At 47.0% G+C, this 23,322-nt stretch overlaps 1 protein-coding gene across 5 annotated transcripts in view; it reads left to right on the forward strand.

The window, feature by feature from the left end:
• Positions 1–15,381, forward strand: part of Adra1a (adrenoceptor alpha 1A) — a 103,411-nt gene extending 88,030 nt beyond the window's left edge. For 3 of the 5 annotated variants that reach the window (XM_076853544.1, XM_076853543.1, XM_076853542.1), the window contains one exon: positions 368–15,381. In XM_076853544.1, coding sequence (XP_076709659.1) covers positions 368–885 — 518 coding nt within the window. In that variant the 3' untranslated portion in view covers positions 886–15,381. The remainder of the gene's footprint in view (positions 1–367) is intronic. The other 2 variants (XR_013091165.1, XM_076853545.1) reach the window with 2 other exon arrangements.
• Positions 15,382–23,322: the final 7,941 nt, after the last annotated feature.

Here is a 23,322-nt window from a genome sequence, read left to right on the forward strand (position 1 = left end):
TCAAGTAGGTTCCAACTTGTTTTAAAATTCAGACAAAAATATTTGTATATCTAGTCTTAACCAGTATTTAATATTTCATTATTTAAGTCATCACAAGAGCCACCCAGTGATATTCCATCACTGACAGAGATGATGTCACCTTGTCCTTTGGACCTGCTGTCATACTGATGGCCACACATGGGCCACATAAGAATGGTCTTTGAGGATATGACCAAGAGGTTTCTGGCAAATCTGATAAATTCTGATGCATCAAGAATCTTCTAAACATTCAAAAAATATAAAAAGATGCATATTGGTTTGTTTTCCTAGTCACTTGGCCTATCGAATTGCAAATAATATATGTATGACTCTGTGTGTTTTCTTCCAGGGTCTTTCTTTCCTGATTTCAAGCCCTCCGAAACAGTTTTTAAAATAGTATTTTGGCTTGGATACCTAAACAGCTGCATCAATCCTATCATCTACCCATGCTCCAGTCAAGAGTTCAAGAAAGCCTTCCAGAATGTCTTGAGAATCCAGTGTCTCCGAAGAAAGCAGTCTTCTAAGCACGCCCTGGGCTACACCCTGCATGCCCCCAGCCAGGCCCTGGAGGGGCAGCAAAAGGACATGGTTCGCATCCCCGTGGGATCCGGGGAGACCTTCTATAAGATCTCCAAGACGGATGGGGTCTGTGAGTGGAAATTTTTCTCTTCCATGCCCCACGGATCTGCCAGGATTACAATGCCCAAGGACCAATCAGCCTGCACCACGGCTCGGGTGAGAAGCAAAAGCTTTTTGCAGGTCTGCTGCTGTGTAGGGCCCTCAGACCCCAGCCTTGGAGAAAACCACCAAGTTCCAACCATTAAGATCCACACCATCTCCCTCAGTGAGAACGGAGAGGAAGTCTAGAGGACAGGAAAGGTCAGAGAAAAGGGGTGACCCTAGGCTGCCTCCCACTTCCCACACAGAAGGCCACTCACCCTTCCTGCAGGACAAGAGGGCACCATCCAACAAAGGCCCATCTGGGAATGGGGTGGGGGAGGAGCCCCAACTCATCAGGCAGCAGGTGGGTTCCACGGAAGAGGCAGGATGTCTCACAACCACCTGGTTCAAAATGAGCCAGACGGCATTTCCCCCAAGCTAACATCTCTTGGTCATTTTCTGAATCTGCTTTCCACAACTGGCCCTTTCAACGAAAAACACCATGGGAAACAGAATTTCATACACAATCCAAAAGACTATAAATATAGGGTTATGATTTCATCATGAATATTTTGAGCACACACTCTAAGTTTGGAGCTATTTCTTGATGAAAGTGAGGGGATTTTATTTTCAGGCTAAACCTACTCACAGCCACATTTGACATTTATGGAGACAGGGCCGAGAGAGGAAGAACTGTAAGATGGCGGCCAATACCCGGGGAAGGTTCTTTTAGAGCGAGTTTTAAAACTCCATCATTTCTGATACAACGAGTTTCTCAACTTGGGTGCAACTGGACAGTGAGATTTACCCTTGGCTGCACTTTGGATATTGTTCCTTGTCCCCTAAAGGGACATTCATGTCTCAGAATGAGACAGAGACACATTCTCTGCCATTGGGCTTGGAGAGTGTGGAAAGAACCAAGCAGGAAAAGCATACTTTTCCCAAGAGACATGAGGCTCAGTTTTGCAAATTAACTACTAAGGACAGAAATCCTTCCAGAAGCTCCCAGATTAGATGAAAGAAAGCTCCTTCTGCAACATTTAAGGATCAAGAAGTTGGGGTGGGTGCTCATTTCCTCCTAAGGTAAAGATTGCCAAATTACTCCACAGCATTTTTGATGTGGCCTAAAAAGACCTTTCTTGACAAATCACTTACCTTTTCCAGAACTCCAATTTGAAAATACAGAGCTTATTCTCTTTTGACTTCCATTTCTTTTTATCTGCCTGCCAACTGCACATTGAGGTGAGGTTTACCTGGGTTGTATTGGAATGAGCCTAAGGTCCAGGTATATCCTTCCTGAACTTTGAAAGACACTAATGCTCAGCCTTGAACATGGAATGACTGATGGTCAAAGAACTGCCCAGAGCATGAGTTTGCAAACATTTTTGACAAAAACCCATCTATCCTGGCAAAAGATCCCAGGAGCCTATTCAATTTCATCTATGGCTGCTTTCTGCAAGAACCTGGGGAACATGCTATTTTTCGGTTATATAAACACCAAATTTTGATTAACCTTAATAACTCAGATGACTGCTAATGACGGAGATGGTAACCATATGTAAAAATTCAAATATGCCTGTCATTCCACATTAAGAACTTCCACATTAAGAACTTAGGATTTAAGAATTCCAGAGCAGGTTGAAGGGGATTCATAAACCTCCAGCAAGGCTGTGGCCCCAGTATCTTTCTCTTCCTTCCTTGCTGCAAGGTGCTCATTTCCTTAAATCTTTCTCAAAGGCGACTCTCTTTCCACACTGCAATGGATGGTGTACATGCATGTGGGTTGGGGTTTTGTGGTGGGTTTTGTGTGTTTGCATTTTGAATAGGACTGCTTCCTCAGTGTTATTCTGCCTGGAGTCCTCTGATTGTCCAGAGGGACAGATATTTGGCCTTGTGTTCAGAACTTGGATTCTGGCACTTAGAAGTTGGCTGGATTTTTAGACTCTCCTGGTCCTCTCTGCATGTCCCATAATGCTTCTACCAGATGTGTCCTTCGTATTCTCAAGGCAGGCATTAGGGAGAACTGGAATAGGCAGGCCTCACTGATTTCTGCCTTGATAGGAAAGATAAGCTCTGTTGTCCAGAGAGCTTCTTTCAGATTCTGAAGTGGGGAGGGGGAGGTTATCACGCTTGGCCCTGGTTTCCCCTGCAGGAAGGGTATCCTCATAGGTAATCAATTTTCTTCAGCAAAATGTCATCCCATGTTAGAGATGATCTTTTAAACACTTTTACAGATAAATCTAAATTTTAGATATGGGAAAATGAAGAGCACCAAAAAGTCAGCATGCCACTTCCAATCAAAGTAGACCACTAAGAAATCTTTTGACCATCAGATAAAAACCATGACAATTGTATCCATGTAAAATTATCCATAAATAATTGTCTGCTCCACTGTTCTCCAGCACCACTCTCTCTGCGGAGGCAAACTTTTCATGTTTTTTTTCTTTTCCCATAGCATGATAACTGGTATAAACATGCCAAGAAATTGGTAATGTCACCCAAAAGTTAGTAACAGTGTAGATTAAACAATACACAAGTTATGTTTTACTCATCCACAAAAATATCTGTACTTTTAAGCATGCCAAAAATTATCTAAAATTGTTACAGCTAAACAAATGATTGTCATATTTATACTCACATGTTTACTGTTTCTATTTGGAGTGGGAGGAATTTACCCAGAGTAACAGTGGTTACAATGTTTTCTTCAATGTGTTATAAAAAGCAGCTGCTCTGGGATTGTCCCCACATCACAAGAATCGATGTTGATGTCGCATGGGAGAGGCAAGATGGGCCTTGTTTCTGCAGATCATATTGCATGCGTTGAAAGGGTCCTTGAAGTTCTTTATTCAAAAATTTCCCCAGACTATTTGCAAGGGTTTCAGAAGAGCATTTTACTCACCCTCCTTTTCTTCTCATTTGCTTCTGGGACGAGACCTGCACAGGTCCTCATACCCACACTTTAAAATGTGGTTCCTTGGGATTGACTGCAAATTAACCTTGGCAAGTAAGCTACCAAATCTCCAGTGCAGCCAAGAGCAGGTCATCATCAGAAATTCGGTATCTACAATTCCAGAAGACCACACCACTTTTTTAGGGTTGATTATCTAGAATGTTGTTCAGACCTTGCAAGAAGGGACAAGTATACCAACTTGGGAGAAGATGGGCACATGAGAGAATGCAGAAGAGGCTGTGTAGGCCAAGAATGGAAAACACAATCGTGGCCAGGACACCCACTGGGAGGTGTGTTGAAGTTATTAATTACCAGCTGTGGTTATTAGGAACACTCTGGAAGTGTATTTTTTTGAGAAAAAATGAATGTAACAGATCCATTGCTTACTCTCATGTGTATTCCAACTTTTTTTTAAATTTTGTTTGAGTTGGAGAAAAGGGAAGGGATGATAGGTTTTCCACCATGAATTGCAGAGAATGTGTTGAGCATGGGAATCTCATGGATGCCACTGTGAGAGAAAGGTTCAGAGTGGTGATTGCCAGGTTGCCAGAGACCCAGGCAATCTGAGGCACCTTGGCAGCTGTGCTAGTTGCTAGATGGCAGCCCCCTGCCTCTGGATTTTCTTTCCCATATGAAAGCGGCACATCGCAATCATCTTGGTCTCTCCTCTCTTCAATGTGCACCATCATGCAGATCTTCTAGCTTCAGTCGGTCTCTTGGTCATGGCCTGGGGGTGAGAACATTTGGGGAAACTATTTGCTTGGGCAAGTAATTGTTCATCCTTTAATGACAGCTACTTAGTCACAGCTGGACAAACATTCTCAGTTGCTTCTGGGGCGAGATCTGCACAGGTCCTCCTGCCAAAAAAGACGCTGCCTCTTTATGTGAACATTTGTTGGTGTATTTAAGGACAAGAGCTCTGCTCATCAACAAAGGGGAGAGGGGTGGCAATCAAGGGGAAGTCAAGCAGGTGGAAGGCAAATTTCCTAGAAAAAGCCAGGGAAGGCAGAGGTGGCTGAGGTGGCACACATGGAGACATCAGAGCTGTACTCACTCGACCCTCTGATCTCTTTTACACTACTAGGACTTTTAACCAGGAAACCACCTGTACACAGCTCCTGCCGAGCCCAGTTGGAACACTGTTGCGCCTGCTCCGTGTCTACAAACTAAGCTGTGGAGCAGGGCTGAGTCCACCATCTTCCAAAAGCAATGACAGCAGTGGCCTCTGGCCCTTCAAAGTCCCTGCAAGATGAGTGAGTGGAAATGACTGTCACCCAGCTGAACCAGGAAAACAAGTTAGGGTGTCAGCGGAGGACCCTGGCCCCTTGCCCTGGTTGCCATCAGCACAGTCTTATTTTTGATCCCCAGACCCAAATGTCATGTGGGTGGACTGGGAATCGCTGCATCTGCTCTGGGTAGGACAATGTCATTTCTTCTTCGCCACTGCAGCTGGATTATGGGTTCTCCCACCTGCAGGGAAGGCTGCCGGGTGGCAGGGGGCTGAGGGGCAGGGCGTTTAGTGGTGTTTTGCTACAGCTAAGAAGCAAGGAACTGCCCTTAGGCTGGAAGCTTGCTCATTTCAAGAGGCAAAATGATTCCTTTTCCTTTCCCTGTGGCTCAGGAGTTACCTACCACATTATCTCCTTCCATATCATGTTCAGTGTGGACATGTTATAATCTGGAAATAATTTTGGCCAGACTAGGAAAGCTACAGACTTCATTAGGTAAAAAATCCGAAAGCAGATGTATACTGTATTTAGAGAAAAATATGCTGAGGGCACGGGCCTATTAAATAGCCTGAATGCAACAGGTGCACTTGAATGTGAAAGAGAAGACGTGAAGACTGAAAAGCCCAATGTGAGTTTCTTATTTTCATCTATACTTTGCTTTTTATTTGTCCAGGTGATTTCTCTTATCTCGGGACATTCCCATGTGGCAGAAAGAGAAGCAAGGGCTTCACTTGGCATATGAAGAAATAGGGGAGTGAGCGGAGGGGTTTCTTTGAATATCCCCAAATTCAGCCTCCACCTCCTTTTTCAACGACACCTCCATGTCCCCGAGATCCACAACCTCTAACTTCCCTGTTTTGCTCCTCCATCTCTAACCCATGATTCCAGCTGCATTAGCACCTGCTCTCCTGCTCTCTCTGGCAGCACAGTGTCATCCCAGGGGCCAAGTGCAGGCTTGTCCCTGTTTCTCTCTGTGGCTACCAGACAGGACATGTAATTCTGCTCCTTCTCCCTAGCTAGGACACCACGGAGTTCAGGAAAAGTTAGGAAAGGAGGCTCTTGGTTTGCTCAATTTGGTGGCATGTAAGCCACAGTCAGCAGTGACTGTCACCATAAGGTCCTCAGGAACACAAAGGTCCCAAAGGGAATCACGGGAACACTCCTACTCCTAGCGAGCCTGCCAGTCACTGCGGACACTGATGGTCAGCAGCACACTACCTCCCTGTGCCAAGCACTGAACTTGGCATGAAAACCACAGAGAGGCACAGACAGTTCCCAACTTAGGAGCTGGATGGGTTCCAAGTTCACCTGCCTAGAAATCAAGAGTGATTTTCCAGCAGGCATTATTACACATGGGGAGGGGAGGGCTGTTCCCAGATGAACCAAAAAATAAAAGTCTATTTAATGTTCACCAAGACTTGGCAAACTTTTTCTGTAAACAGCTAGTTAGTAAATGGTTTAGGCATTAGGAGTTTTATGTTCTCTGTCACACATATTTCTCTGTTTGGACATTTTGGGGGTAGGGGAGGTCATTGATTGGTGGCAAATTGATCCTCATGGGCTAAATCTGGCCCACACCACTTTTTTTTTTCAAGCTAAGACCCATTCTTAACTTGAAAAAAAAAAAAAAGGTGAGGGCCAGATTTAGCTCGTCACAGCTTCCAGCACAGTACAAATAATGGGAAAGAGTTTGGGGTGTTCAGCATGTAAACATTTTTTAAACATGTCATTCATTGACACATCTCTCCTTAGCTAAATCAATGCTCCCAACCTGCATGAGTTGCTAGTCGAAGTGACAAGTTCAGGTCCCAGGGTGATTTTCTGAGCAGGTGCAGAAAGCAGAGTGAGACCCTCTGCACTCCCTCACTGTCCCTCACAGAGCAGACAGGTCCACAGAAGCACAGGTGAATGGGTGGCTGGCTCAGCCCTTCACCTCCCAGGCCTGACTCGGAGAACAGCCACAACTACATGCCCCTTGACCAAGGCTGACCTCAAATTCCTCCCAGACCCTTGGAAACTACTAAAGGGGAGGTCCACAGAAGTCTTTGGGGGTCACACTTGGCTCCTTGGAGAGTCCTCCTGACCACAGTGCCCTGTACTGGGGCATTTGCAAGCCCTGCCTGGAGCTCACTAAGAGTCATGGGGTACAAACAGAGGGCATCTGCCAAAGGACAAACAGAAGGAGGCTCTTCTCCTCCTCCTCTTCTTTTTCCTGTTTTTTCTTTTTTCTGTAAGTCTGGGGTCCCCTAACTCGGAAAGACGTGGTATTGCTATGGGGAAATGTAGTTGGCCCTCCCAGGCACCAAAGCCAGGTTCTGAGCGAGGCGTGTGCTGGGGAGCACATGCCCTTCCCTCTCCAGCCCTGGTGGGTGCTGAGGGGCACAAGGACATTCCCAATTGGAAATAAGCTCTGTGCTCATGGCCCCCGGCAGGGTGCCCGCAGTGCTGAGGAGACGCCTTCACCGGGCCGGGGTGCAGTGGGTGCAGAACTGCTGGAGAAGGACCTGGAAACATTGAGGCTCTTTTAATGACACTGCAGTCTCCTTTGAGTACAAAAGGGGAGCTTTGGATGAACACTGAGTGGCAGGGTCCCTTCCCCCTCCCCTGCTCTTGATCTTGCCTTTCCCAGCCTCCTGTCCTGTCCCTTCCTCTGCCTCCATAACTCCACCCTGAACTTCCTGCTGACTTTACTGACCATGTGAGATGTTGGGGTAGGCACCCTTCCTGCAGCGTTGGGGTAGGTACTCTTCTCCGTGGAATGTTCTGCTCTGGGTGACAGGACGGGGCTTCCCTGAGTAACAGCCCTGACTCAGTGAATTCTGGTCCCTGCAGCCTCCCTGCCCAGGGCACGGGGCCTGTCCACAAAGGTGAGGACGTTCTCAAGGCCCCAGTCCTCAAGAACATTCACCCTCTCCCTGTACTGCTGTCTCTCTGGGCTGACACTGTTGGTTCCAGTGAAGGTGCCAACACTGTGTGTGGCCACGTGTTAGAAAACAGCTGGTGGTCAGAGCGGTTCCTGGTGTTGCTGATCACACTCCCGGGGTAGGCACCTCTTCTGTTGCCAGTGGTCTCCGCTCACTGACAATTCAGACGTCTTGAACTGAGCCTCGCAAAGTCACCTTCTGTCCTCTTGCCCCTCATCTTTTGTCTCTTGCCTTTAATATTTCTTTTCTGTTGGATTTTCCCTTGGGGCCTTTGAGGCCTTAATTCATCCTATAAAGTAAACCTGGCTCCTTTAGCATTGGGCACAGGAGGCACACCCCAGGCAAAACTGTCAGCTAGACAGAGATGTTCTTCCCTTCTGGGCTCTGCTTCTTCTTCCTGTCCCCACCAGCCCATCTGTGACTGGGACTTCTTCACTCCCCTGTCCGTGCATTGGGAACTTTTCTGCCCCCAGAAAAGAGTCCCCTCCCACCGAGTGTGTTCTGGCTTTTGCTGCCATGGCTCCATGCATCTGTAGACCCCCGTGTTCGTCGCAGACCCATCATTACAAAGCACTGCAGACTGGGTGGCTGCCACCAGACGTCTCCTGTCCTACTGCTCTGGAGGCTGGAAGTCCAAGGTCAAGGCATTAGCAGGTGGTTTCTTCAGAGGTCTCTCCCTGTCTTGGCCGTCTGTGCATGCACAGGTCTCTGTCCATAACCTCCTCTTCTCATCAGAACACCAGGCTTATTACAGCAGGATCCACCCTCGTGACCTCCTTAAAGACCCTATTTCAAACACAGTCCCAGTGTGAGATAATGGGGATCAAGGGTTAGGATTTCCATAGGAATTTGGGAGGCACTCAGCTCACCCATCTGAACCTTCCCTGCTCTCCTTTCTTCCAATAACAACAACAAAAAAAGTATCCATAATTCTTTTCCCAAATCAGAAGGTCAAATCGGCCCTTTCTGATTACCCCAATCCCTCCCCAAGTTTTTACACCAATTCTCTGTAAAATATATTTGTCAATTAATCATGCACTGTATTTTTACAATCCATATCTATTTAGTGTACTTTAAAATGTGAATTGCATACACTGTGCATATATAAGTTCTGTCTACTCAACTAGATAAAAACTCCTGGGGAGCGTGAACAGCCATGTCATTTAATTGGACTAAGACCCCCAATCCCAAGTAGGCAAGGAGAGAGAAGAGTAGACTAGGGTCTGGAGACCAGGTCCATAGGGACATGGACATACCCAGGAAGGCCCAGGGAAAAGGTTGAGGATCCTGGGGTTTCTGAAAAGTTACAGTAAAGCCATCACAGTGGTGCATGCCTTTAATCCCTGTGGCCTGAGAGGCTGAGGCAAGAGGATTGAAAGTTCAAAGCCAGCCTCAGCAATTTAGTAAAGCCCTAAGCAACTTAGCAAGACCCTGTCTGTAAATGAAATATATAAAAAGGAATGGGGATGTGGCTCAGTGGTGAAATTAGGTTCAATCCTGGTGTTAAAAGAAAATATCTTTAAAAATCATAGTAAGATCCTAATTAAGGGGAAGATCACAGCCGTGGAGACTCACAGGCCAGCAGCCACCTCAAGTCAGGGGATAGATGGTCACCCCAGAGACACCAGCACCAGGAAAGCAGAGCCCCCTCCCTGAACGTGCAGACCCCAGGCCCTGAGGGCAAGGTGGAGTCAAGGACCAGCTGCAGCCCAGTCCTGAGAACCAGATCTGGGAGGACCTTCGGGAGCCTGTGGTCAACCCAGGCCTTCCCCGTCACAGGTGGATTAAGGGTATGTCGATGGAACCTGCCCGACTTCAGGATTGGCTTGGAAAATGGGTACCCAGGAGCCTTCTGGCAGGTTTCAGGCAATTCCCTCTATTCAGTGTCATAACCTAAGAAAAGAGGAGACCCCCGGGATGGGAGGCTGAGCACAGTTCTCCTGCTGACACCCAGTTTAATTGAGACCCCCCAAAGGCTACCTCCCACCCTACTGCCTAAGCCTCGGGTGGCTTCTGCAGGGTCTTGGAGCACTTTCTTGTGAAATTCTCCTATTTCTGTTTCATCAGCCTCCTGAGCTGTTGTGGACATAGTCCTTGCCCTGACAGCACAGAGGGATATCTCCTCCTCTGCCCTGGTTCCCGCTGAGAAGCGGAGGGCATTCATCCTCATTAGGAAGACTCAGGACGCTGACACACAGCATCTCCTGGCTCGCGTTCTGCACAAGAGATGCGGCTGCTTGGGTTTCCCCTCCACTGCCCCGTCCCAGGGGACTCTCAGATTGCAATTGTTCCTCGTCCCCCAATGTCAACAGCAAGGAAGCACCCCTGTGGCTAGAGCAACACTGTTCATCAGCTTTGGTCCAATCTAGAAATAAGGGAAAGAAAAGTCACATGAAAAGCCAGGGCCGACAGAAGAATTCAGTGTATTCAAGCCAGACACCACCCAAATACAGGGTGACATGCCTGTAGCGACCGCTCACTGATTTATCCACTTACAGAAAAATTGTCTTTCTCCCCAGACCTGAGTCTGCATCCTTTAGCTCAACCTGGCCTCACCTCTCACCACTGCCATCGCCAGGGTTGGGAGGCCCGTTCATCAAACACCAAGCATCGGGTGAGGACTTTTTGCCCCCCAGTGTCTTCCCTTCCCAGGGCCCTGTGTCATACGGGAGAGGACAGAGGTGGTAAAGAGCAGAGATGGAGGTGACGTTGACAAACGGTAGGGGAAGGAGCAGTTTCAATTTACAAATAAGGATGCCCAAATTCCAACCAACTAGTAGGGAAGCTATTAAAAATATGCTAGAAAGCATTTTTATGAGCAAAACATACCAGCATTGCAAGTATTTAAGTAACAATTTATTTTCAGTTTCCTACAGACTTTTTTTAAAGAGAGAAAGATTGATTAAGAAATAATTGAGTTAGAAAGTAAACTCCCTTGCTCGCTGTCCCCTCCATTTCAGCAGTTGGCAAACAAACACGTCACACAACCCCGATTCCTAAACTTCAGTGGAGAGCTGACATGGGCAGCCGGAATTTCGCTTCCTACTTGAAAACCCAAAGGAAAGTACTTGCCTTCTTCATCGGATGGGAAGGAAAACAACCATCTTTGTCTCTGGGTGTAAGAAGTCCCAGCCGTCCACTTTCCAACATGTCCACACAAACTCAACCCAACCTTGCTGACAATGAAAATTCATCCCTGACACGCATCAATGGCGGGTCATACAGAGATAAGGCTTGAACTCTACAAGCTCTCTTTTTGGAGCACCTGCTACATCCCAAGCCCCGTGCACACTGTGGGAAGGTGAGGTGCCAGATCTCACAGTCACATTCCCAAAGAAACATTCTCACAGAGAACAGTGCAATGACGGGGGCATGAGAAGAGGAGGGCAGGGAAATCTGTAGGGAGTCAGAGAAAGAGGGAAGATGGGAAAAGGGGGGGCTTGCCTGCCCTCCCCTGGGGCTCTCCTTGTGTGAGCTCTCTACCTGCGGAACTGACCTCCCCTGCCCTCCCAGAGCCCATCACAGGAGGGCAACTAGAAGGATCTTGAGAGCAGTGTGGTGGGAAGAGCTGCGGACAGGGTCTCGGATCTGCCTTCCGCACTGTCTGCATCTCTCAGTGACCAGGCAAGTCTTTTGACCCCTCTGCCCCCGTGTCTCACCTGTGAACTGGGGAGCGGGTGAAGGTATGCAGGAAGATGCCTCATGTGCTGATAAAACCTATGAAATTCAGCAGGCCCCCAACACACGCCAGACACACTCTCTCCAGGTCCCCATTTCCCCTCCCAGTTGCTGTCCACCTAAGATGATTACAACACAGCTTACCTGTATCTTCAAGTTCTGAAAGAGACCACATGCAGGAAGAGAGAGGCTGGATCTCCCCCTCCTTTGCTCTTCATCTACTGCAGCTTTACCTGTTGCCAGAGGTTGATTTGCACTCACTGAACACTCACTTCCCTTTATCTAGGCAGGAAATCATAAGCAAGCATGTGCCAACCTGGGGCGCTGATGTGTCTAACTCAGGGTACTAAGTAAGCATCAGATTCTCGATTACCCACCTCCAGCTCCCATGCTATTTTCTTTGAGTTGGAAATATTCCTCCCTGGATTTTTTTTTTTTTAATCAGACTCCTGGCACTACTTTGAAGCTTTCCACCAAAATCAGGATTATAGACACCCAGAACATGGGAAACATGGGACCCGGGTTGGCATGTGTTATCTTTCTCCCACCAGCCACTCACTGACATTAAGAAGCGTTTTATGTTTTCACGGTTGTCCTGTGAAGGATGCTACATAAAATGCAGTCGTTCTAAAAAAGGTGTGGGTGTGAGTTTCCATAAGCGACGTTATGGAAAAGGGAAGTTGTTTTGACCGCTGAAAGAAGGGACAAGATTTGACACAAAGTTGAGGTTTAGAATCATCTAAGGAGACAGGGCTGAGCACTTCCTGGTAAGTGTTAGAAGTGAAAGTTTACAAGAAAAAACAGTCCCCCCCCCCCCAGCTGTGAACAGAGGGAGGTTTGATTTTGTGGAATTGAGCCCCTGTCCTGGGAACTCCAGAGCAATCTCACCTCTGATTTCAGACCTGCCCCTCAGGTCCAGGACTGTCATGGAGCCTTGAAAGGGTCTGCAGGAAGCTTCGGGCAGGGGGTTTAGCAGCAGAGTCCCCACGGAGCTGAGCTCAGCAGCATTCGGTCTGATGGGGCATTCAGCTCTACCCAGAGGCTATCATTAGCAGGGACACAGCCACCATCTTCCTGCCAAATGGTCTCCTGTGACTCAGAATCTCAAACTTGCTTTAAACAGAAGAGAAAGTCACTTTCAGAGATGGGGTTCTTGGCCCAGCACTCCTTTTGATAAACAGAGTCTATGACTATTTTGGTCCTCTGGGTTTTAAGAAGCAGCTGCTAAGTTATGGCAAGAGCGAAGGGATCAGTGTTGGTCCAAATTAAAGTGAAGAGTTTCCAGTTCTTTCAGGGTTGGAGGGGAAAAAAAAAGCTAGAGCAATATGTCACAGGGAACAGCACGTGGCTGGCCTGGTAAGGGGGAAATGAGCACGGCTTCTGCTGAGACAACCCACCCCTTCCCAGGTCTGACCTGCAGAAATGGATGCTTCAGCTCTGGAGTAAGAATTCCCACTCTAAAAACGGATAAAATTTTGATCACATTGATGCATGATGCTTAGTATATTAAAAGTAGAATACGATTGTTTGAAGGTCAGTCCACGTTGTTTCATCAGGGGGCATTACCCCCATTATGAGGAGTCAGCTCCCTGTCCATGAATTCCATCCTTCCTGCCTCACGAAGGGCGTGCCACCCTGCGGTCATTCCTGCTCCCCTCTGAGCTTTAGAATCCTCCTCGGGAGCTGCCAGGCCTTGCTCTATCAATGCTCTGTCAAGTTTCATCTGACTGTAGCTCAAATCTCACATAGGACTGATGTCCCCGCTGGAACAATGGCCCAAGTTTGGAGATGTCAGCTTAGCAGAACCCCCCCTGCTTCCTTCTTAGAAGGTAGATGCTCGTGTTTCCTGAGTGTCCCTCAGATTCTAGCACATCCACAGAAGTAGAAGAAGCCACCCCACAAAACAAAATCGCCTTCTCCCAAAGCAGCTGCCATTGCATAGGGCTGCTCTCTCAGGCATTTACCCAGCCTGTAATACCCAGTGCAGACTGACTGTGCACCAGGACCTGGAGATTAACAATGGTAGAGACACAGTCCTTGCCTCAAAGCCCCTGCAGCCCATGGAGAGCACAGGCAAGCCAACAGGTATAGGAGAACGTGGCCAGCGTGTGGGTCAGTATCCATGCAGTGTTATAGAGACCTGGAGGATGGTGCCCTCCCAGCCTCACGGGGGCTTCTCGTGAATGGTAACCTTTAGTGGCATCCTACAGGACAAAACTGAGTGGGGAGCAGAAGGTGTTGTTCCTGGCAAGGAAGGAACACTTCCATGCCAAGGCCCTGGGTTTGGTGAATCTCAAGCATGTGCTGGGGTTGCCCCCCTCACTCTACCAGGAGTGGAAAAATCAGCCTTGCTGATCATGGTGGCCGGTCCCCATACCTGTAGGCAAATTCACCTTCTTTTCTTCTCGCTCTTTTGAGGCTGAGGAAGAGCTCGCTGGGTGAGTCTGTACCTAGCGAGCCCAGGACTTCCCTAACAGAGCTGCCGTGTCTGGCTTGACTGAAGATGGAAAGACCTCGGTCTTCCAGTGGCCTGGTCCTTTGTTCTTAAGGTTGAGCACAGCATTGCAGTGGGTGGCTGAATAAGAAAAGAAGAAAAGCTATTTCTTTCTCTTGGCGCAAATAAACATTGCCTCAAACGTGCTGATCCATAGAACAGCCCCACCATTTGGACATCTTAACAAGAAAATCGAACACAAGGCAATTCCGCGTTATTAAAAGTGGAGGAATTATTTGCAGCAAGAAAACATTGTGCAATGTGTTTTTAAAAGAAAGAGTTCTCTCCTACAAAACAGTGCAGGAGAAAATTGCTTCACAGAGGACCCCCCTGGTGGGCTTCCACGTCCTCGCAGGTCAGCAGCTCTTGCTAAGTCAGGGCTCCTGCCTAGCAGAGGTGGCTGGCAGCTCACTGCAAGGCAAATGCAGCAGAGGTGGTGGCAGAACAGAAGACTTGGAGCTGCACTCCACCATCAGTGCAGTTAGGAAGGATGTGACTTACTGGGGCGAAGGAAAACAAAAAGCGAGGCTCATTTTCCCCGTGAAATCAAAACTGTAGTTGAGTAAACAAGGCAGATGCATTTAAACTTGGATTCCGCAACACTTCCTGGCCCTCTCCAGCTTTTCTGCTCGTATCCTCCTTGGGTCTGCTCAAAATACAAACCCAGCTTGTCCTCATCACCCGAGAAGTAGACGTGGGCTGGCTGGCTGATTTTCGCTGCTATGGTCTTCCTATAACCTTTACAACTGTTGTGATAAGTGAGATCCCTGTGAGGTATGATGTCTAGCTGCACCGTGATTGTGAGCCATGTCCACCCGCTCCAAGCTTGCTGTTCGGTCAGTCCAGCTGACAATCTCATTACCTTCCCTTCTATGTTAAAAAAAAAAAAAAAAAAAAAGTTAGTCCGAATCATACTGAGAGTTTGGTATGTGCTCTGTGCTATACGAGAGAGAATTCTCTCCTGCATCTGATTAATATGTTCATGTGTGTGAATTGTTATACTTGAATTATCTGCACCAATTGTATTAAGGCATATATCTGACACCCAGGCTGTCTACAATGGCTTCAAAACATTTTATTTCTTTTAAGTGGACTGAAATTTGCTTGGAATGTGCTACTAAGTGGTCCTGAATTTTCTACATGCTATTTTTACAGGTTCATTTGTTTATAATGTGACATGGTGATCATATTGGTTTTCTGTTCTATTTTTCTTTGAAGAAAATGAATGTACATATTTCAAAGCAAATGAATAAATTATTGAGAAGCTATAAGGATCATGCCCATTGTTAAAAGTGAATTTATTTTATTTGTTTAATAAAGTGACTGTTCAAATAACAAGAATTTATATCGTCCTTATTCATATGGATGCCATGTATTTAAGTGTTGTTTGAAATTGATATATGTTCTCTAATAAAGTCTTTAAGCCTCTTTCTTTTTTTAATGTTTATTTTTTAGTTATAGTTGTCAATATCTTTATTTTATTTATTTGTATGTGGCGCTGAGGATAGGACCCAGGGCCTCACGCGTGCTAGGCGAGGGCTCTACCACTGAGCCACAGCCCCGGGCCCTGAAGCCTCTTTCTTTAGGCCCACAATGTCCACATGCCTCAGTCATGATGTGCTGTCACTGTGTCTGCTGAGACCCAGCCTTTGAGACAAAGAGAGTTGCTGTCTTCGGCCAGTTAAATAGGGCAGATGGGACATGGGTTGGTTGCATTAGAGACACAGCCAAGAACCAGAACACAACTGGGTCATCAGGGGTAGAGGCTGGTAGCAGGAGAAGGTGGGAGGGAGGTCAGACACATGGACCTGTTGACTATTTTCAGGGTGGGGCTGTATTAGACCATCCGCCAAGACAGCGGTGGGAGTTATCATATAGTCAGAGAAGCCCTGGGCAACGCAGCCAAAGAGCGCTCTCGGACAGCACTTCTCGACTGACTGTGGTCTCAGAACCCAGCCCCACTTCCTCAAGGAGACTCCTCGGCATTGAGGTGTCTTGCTGGGGACGTGAACTCTGGAGTCAGATTGTCTGGGAGCCGTTCCAGGCGCCAGATTCCCTCAACCATTCGCCACCTGCGCGACCTTAAGTCAGTTCTTCAAGAGGTCAAAATCTTCATTTCCCCGTCTCAAAGATGGGAACAACAACGTACATCCCTCAGGGAAGGGCTGGGACAATGAAATCCAACAATGCCTGTAAAAGGTTCAGGGAAATACCTGACATTGACTTAGCGCTCAGCAATTGTTCGTTGTTCTTTTTCTTGTTGATTTTGTGGGTTTTGTTCTGGCTCAGTTCAGGTACCCAGGAAAACCAGCATCGATTCTTCCTGGTGAGGAGGATCATTACATCCTTAGCATCTGAGTCAAATGATAGCGCTTCCTCTCTTTTTGATTTAGTTTTTGCCAAATGGTGTCACATCCTACATAGGACCTGCTGGTCACAATGCAGGTCATATGGCCTGAGCCTGGCCTCACTTCTCAATGCTCCAGGCAGGACGGGGAGTGGAGGGCAGACGCCAGTGGGGGGGGGCGTCTGACAATACATAAACGTTTTCAGATTTTCAGGACTTGTTCTCAAGGAGCTTGGAATTGTCGTAACTGGTTTATAGACAAACATCACTGCATTGTCCTAATGGCTCCCCTTTGGACTCATCTGCTATCTTTTGCCCTGGGATATAGACTATGGAAGAGAGGGATGGCGTAGTTTTGCCACTCATTAGTTCTCACAAAGGTAGAGAAATAACTTGAGATAGATAGCTACAGTGACATTAGGGCCACATCACTGCTATTCCTTCTTTCCCGATGATGCCACCTTTAGTATGTAAACCCTGCACTGACTGTTCAGATGCATTATCTCATTCAATTTTCCCAACAGTCCCTTAAGGAAATGCTAGAAATCTTTAGGGTGCATTTGGCTGCAAGTAACCAAAATAGTTGAATAAAAGTGCCTCACACAAAATAAAACAATCTTAATACAACTACCAATACTTGGGTCTGAAAACACGCATCTTTGCCAAAATGCTTTTGAGTCAAATTGCCTGGGTTTGAATTCTATTCGGTGATAAATAACTACCTGGTGCCACATCTGTCAGTCCCTGTGGTATATAAATCCTCCCACAATGGGCAATTTTAAGCTGTCAACATGATTCATTCAATATGGTATTGGAAAGAGATGTGCACAGTTAGCCCCCGGGAGCCTCTGTGAGCCAACCTGGCGCACCACGGATCCTACCCACCCCCTGCACCTCAGCAGCATGTGATCTACCTGTGTTCATTTCCTCATAGGTAAGATAGGATGATGCCAGTAGCTTCCCCATTAGGCCAATGCATGTGAAGAATTCCTGTTTGGTTCACAATAAGCATTGCATCAATGTTAGCTATTGTTAATAGAATATTGACTTATGTGAGCAACAAAGCACAAACCCTCTAGAATAGCAAAGTTTTCGCCCACGTTCATTCCCTGGGGAGCCACTTTTCTGAGATACATGAGGCAATATTACACTCCTGCTTGGGATTGTACCCAGCCCTGACTGTTTAGTCCACCTGCTCTGAATTTGTTAGACTCTATTTCAGACTCAAAGGCTTCTGGGTGATCATTCTGCACCTTTACATTTCAATTTTAACCAACGTGTTCAATGACTCTACAAACCAGTTTTCTCGAAGAGTCTCTTAATAACAAATGATTCTGTCAGCCAATTATGATGATCACTCCCGTTTATAAGTACAAATATAAATTTCCTCCAACAGAATCTATGAAAACTCATCATTCTGAAGTGTAGGTGGAGGAAAAACCTACTCTCTCTTCTCCTCACTTGTTACCATGGACTAGTCTATACACTTATTTCAAACATAATGTTTGTACATGGTAAACTAAGTCAAAGCACTACTTTGGGGGTGTTCTCTGTTACTCAACACTACCGCACACCACCCTGCTGCTCCCTTATGTAAGATCTAGACACAGAAAGACAAGCACCAAATTGGAAACACAGTACGATTTTTATTAATCCCCAGGAGAGTTGTGTGCCCAAGTCCCTGGCTTCTCTGCTCAGTGATTCTAGCCCACTCGGGATTTCTCTACCTGATTTGCTTGAATCTAAAGTGTCAAGGTTTGAGGAATGCATTAGACCCCCACCTTGTGTCCCTCTGGAATTCATAAACCGAAACCTAAGGAACCACGTGCCTAGTCAGTTCCTTCATTCTGTGCATACCTATCGGATACCTGCTCCACAACTGGCATCATCTCGAGACACGTCAATCAACAAAGTTGGGGGAGACAGACGGCCATGGAGTCTGCATTCTAGACTTTTTCTAGAAATATTCTATGCAAGTGCAAATATGGGGTTCTTTTAAGTATGTTTTTGAAAACTAAATGAGCCAGATATTCTGAAGGGTCAAGCCAGGTGACTTTTTGTAGGTCAGCGATTAAGCAATTTGGTCAATCTCTCATTATCCTGAATCCCAGAGGTTTTGCCTTGACAAACACACCAAAGTCAAAGCCAAGTCCAGTCTCTGCCCTTTGAAAAGCTATAGTTTGATATTATAAGTCCTATGAAATAACTTTGAGAGCTTATTTTAGAGTTTCTAGCATTTTTAAGGGTTATAAACTTATTTCAACAGTGTTGTCACTGCCTAAATATTTTTGGAACTCTTTTGAGATTGCCTCTTGAGTCAATTCGTGTGTGGTACCTTTCCACCAAAAGTCCCTTATTTACTGATTACTGCAAACGGTGCTAACCTTGACCACAAAAGGCCTTTCTCAAACACAGACGGTGAGCCTCATTGGCTGAGGGACAACTTCAGAGGTCCCTGCTGATGGACTCCATGGTGACCATTGCCAATGCATTGGCCAGCTAGCTCTGTCATCCTGTTGGCCCAGTGCAAGTCAAGAAGGTCAAACCACTATAAAAAGCCATTCTCAATAAATTCACTGGAAAAAAAAAAATTAGGTCAATGATGTTTCAAACTGTTTTAAGCAGTGCAATTCTTTCAGTAGATGAAATCTTACTCAAAAGCCCAACACACAAAACAGAAAAATAGAGCATTTTTGGAATGAGGTAGAGACCTGCGTGAAACCTCACACTGCTCAGGCACCCACACACACATACCCTCTCCTGGTGACCCCACAGGACCCGATGGAGCAGGGATTAAGCACCGCCAGACCACACCCGCTGGGGCACTGGCTATCTGAACCTTCCCAGGGGCTCCGAGCCCATGGCGACCAGTCAACAAGGCTTTCCTCAGTGAGGCAGAGAGTGCGTGCCCCTTGGGTTGGAGGGTGGCCCCTTCAGCAAAGAGCCCAGCTTACCAAGGGTAAAAGGAGGGCTCAGGACCAAAGATAATTAGCGCCTGGAATAATTTCCCCCACAAGAACAGTTTCCTGAAGGTCAAAATCCAGAGCCACCTGATGTTCATGAAGACCAATGAAAGAAACAGCTGCCCACAGCCTGGGGGATGGGGACATCATGACAATAGAGGAGGTGACAGATGCTCAGTTCCCATTTGCCTCCCTTCTTCTCCAGCGAGAATGATCTACTTTAAAACTAGGAAAAGAACACACAGGAATTAAGCAAGTATTCATGAGAAGTAAGGCCAGGCAGGTGGGGTGTCAAGAGAGGGCCATGGAGGAACAGAAGGGAAGCAGAACCGGAAATGGGTCTCCAAGGGGCCCAGGATGCACCATCCACCTTCCCCCGGAGAATTCTAAAGAAATTGGTAAATACAGTTACGTCAGCTGAGCTGGCCAGGGACAGGCGTTGTTCTAAATGGTTGAGTTTTGCTGACTCGTCTAGTGCTCCAACCGAACTCTGAAGAGGTTCTATTACGTCCCCCCTTTTATAGAAAAGAAACTGAGGCTCAGCCAGCTTAGCAGCTTTCAAACTTTACACACCAGCAAGTGGCAGAGCTGGGACGTGAACCCAGATGTTTCAGTTTCAAAGGACCAATTTCTTAACCACGATGCTTCTGGAAATTAGACCTTGGGCTCAGCCTGCCTGTTTATTTTGCTCCAAATTCATCAATCAGATTAAACTATTTCTTCATCGGATGGATGGAAGGGAAGATGAGGAGTGAGGAGGACCCACTCTCTAACACAGGACATATACAGGAAGCCAGGGCAGGGCAGGGTAGCAGTGGGATCCAAAGTCATCTTGCCTGATAGGATTCAGGACAGTGCAAAGAGCTAGTGATAAAACAAAGTAGGGTAGATTTACCCTCCAATGGTAAGACAGGAGGTATCCTAAGGTAAAGAAGCTCCCCAAGGTGGAGCCACAAGCTCGGCAGAGACAGCCCCCAGGGCATTCATGAAGTGGCCACAAACGCCTTTCTGTGATAGGTACTTTACATATACTCTCTGTTAGTCAGCTTTCCATGACTATGACAAAACACTTTAGATAATCTACTTAAAAGGTGAAAAGGTTTATTTCAGCTTATGGTTTCAAAGGTTTCAGCCCATGGGCTCTTGACCACATTGCTTTGGGCAGATAGCAGGACAGCACATCATGAAGGGAGCATGTGGCAAGGAAGCCTGTTCAACCACGGCAGCCAGGAATCAGACAGAAAAACAGGAAGAAACCAGAGTTCCAATACCCGCTTCAAGGCCATGCCAACAGGACATCTCTTCCTCCAGCAAAACTCTACCTCTTGCAAGTTCCCCTTCCTCCCACAGCCCCCTCAGCTAGGGACCAAGCCTTCATCTAACACATGGGCCTTTGGGAGACATTTCACTGTCCAACCTGCCCTTTGCAGCCAGTGTTTAAAGTCCACCATGTGCTCTTTTTACAGATGAGGAAACTGGGGCACAGGACCACGCAGTGTTCCACTTCCCAGCTATTGAATGTCAGGCTTCTTCTCCCCCTCCAATACCCTCACTCCTTGGCAAAGAAGGAGAATGGCTGCAATGCAAAATATTCAAGCTGCCCTAAATGACATCGTGATTTTTTAAAACATCTGCTGCATATAATAACACTCTTAATTACCCACAGTGGGCAATGCTCTCACATCCTAAAGTCGGGGCACATGGTTTTTTAAAACATGGCAGGATATTTAAATTCAGAGCATCCCTGGACATATGGCAACCGTCACTATGGCACCCTGTTCCCAAAGTAAGCATCACTGGCTTCACACTATCCTGTGCTTGGCTTTATTAAGTAGCCCTTAAACTAACTCCCATGGCCCCAGGAGGGAGCTGATACCAACTAACTTCCCGACTTTTTTATGCAGAAACCAATGAGAGACAGAGCCCAGCATCCAAACTTGGAAGGTGCTACTTGATTTTGCAGCCACTTCTGTGCTTGCTGCTAGGTGGCTCTTTTAGGACTTGAAGGAGTTGAAATTCTTCATATAGTAAGTATTGCTTCCAGGAAAAAAAAAAATCTTCCCAGAATTCATCTCAGTGACACTCTCTTTAATTACTTAAAAATGAGCACCAGCGTTATTACCCTTGCCCTAGTTAGCTGGGGCTTGGAAGGTTGCTGATTTCATTCCTGTTTTTTACCCACATGAAGGGTGGGCAGGATCCTCCCACCTTATGAGAACATCTACTAAGAGAAGAAAGGGACTCTGCTCGCCAGGCTCAGCACCCTATGGACTGTCAGAAACAGGGAGGTGTGAGGAGAATTCACATCCATATTTAAAAGAGACAGCCTCCTGTCCTCCCAGCAGCCTGCCGCTGTGAACCAGAAACTAGAACAAAGCAGGAAAGTCAAGAGCCCCAGGTCCTGGGGACAAGGTCCCTGTGCACCTCTTTGGAGAGCAAATATCTGAGAAATGCCAGTAGAAAATGGAAGAATATTCCCGGACGGACAATCCTTGCTGTCTTGAAGGCCTAGAATGGAACTTTGTCTGGACAATAGAATCCTCAGCTGGGGGCAGGGGAGCCTGCCCAGGGCTTCGACCTTCAGATGACTCATTCTGGTTATGCAAGAAATCCAAGAGATCAGGAGGACATCCCCCAGCCTTCAGACCATGTCCCAGGTTCCAGAGACCCACAACACCCTGCCCAGAGGGCCCTGAGATTGCTTCAGGGGCCTGCACAGGCCCCTTTCCTCATCACCCCACTTAAGCCCGGCCAGTGGCCAAGAGGAGCTGTGTAGGGCTGTGGGCGGAGCCTGGGCCTGTGGCCCACAGTGTGCAGGAAGGGATCCAGTGAGCTGCAGGCCAGGGACAGCTCTCCTGCACAGATCGGGGAGTTCTCCCTGCCCGCCAGGTCATTCTGAAGGTGTATTTGCCCGAGTAGGAGGAAGGAAACACAGTTGATTCTCATTACTGCTGATACTTGTATTCTATAAAGTCATACACAAATACTGAGGCGTGGCTCCTAGGGGTACACAGGATTAGGTTTCTGTCAACCTCTGGTCACAAAATTTACATCAACAGATGAATGCATTACTCTTTTGTTCTGTTTTTGTTTGTTGTTTGTTTGTTTTTGTTTTGTTTTGTTTTGCTATTACAGAATACCCAGGTTGGATAACTTATAAAGAAAAGAAATTTATTTTCTCATAGTTCTGGAAGCTAGGAAGCCCGACATCAATATCGAGGAACCAGTACCTGGTAGGACATTCTTACTGTATCATCCCATGCCAGAAGGCAAGAGGAGGAGAGACGTGGTGGGGAGGGAAGGAGGAGCAGGAAAGAGAGAACACAGGCATAGAATCCATCCTGATACTGATACTGAACCCTGCATTCAAGGAATCTATCATCTCCAAGGGTCCCACCTCTCAACACTGCTGCACTCTGGGGACACCCTCAAACCACAGAAGTAGCTTTGTTTCCTGCGTTTCTGTCTTAAGACGGCTTATTTGATACAGACTGCTGATTCATCCACACGAACCCACCACCAACAGCGTCACCCCTCATTCCCGAGTAACTCTGATCTAGCACACATCTTTTCTCAGTAAGGAACACCTTGGCTTTCCTGCACCTCAGCACCCGTGTGAAGCCATTATAAACAGCAAAGTCGCCAACAAAACTCCTGGCTTTCAATGTTCCATATAAAGGCCATGAGTTTACAGAAGGCAGAGTGTCACCTTGTGCAACTCCAGCTGGGAGCCTGGACCTCCAGGGGAATTTCTCCATCAGCACCACCCCATCCTTCCACCTATATTCCCCCCCCCCCTCATTCTTTAAAGTGTTTCTGAGTTGTTGCTTTTTTTTTCGGCGGGGGAGGTAACTGGAGATTGAACTCAGGGGTATTCAGCCACTGAGCCAGCCTTATTTTGTATTTTATTTAGAGACAGGGTCTTACTGAGGTGCTTAGCACCTTGCCTTTACTGAGGCTGGCTTTGAACTTGTGATCCTCCTGCCTCAGCCTCCTGAGCCACTGGGAGGCTCCGCCCACAGCCCTACACAGCCACTGAGTTATTTTTAATGCTTTAGT

Source organism: Callospermophilus lateralis, chromosome 4, assembly GCF_048772815.1.
Source record: "Callospermophilus lateralis isolate mCalLat2 chromosome 4, mCalLat2.hap1, whole genome shotgun sequence".
Classification (NCBI taxonomy): domain Eukaryota; kingdom Metazoa; phylum Chordata; class Mammalia; order Rodentia; family Sciuridae; genus Callospermophilus; species Callospermophilus lateralis.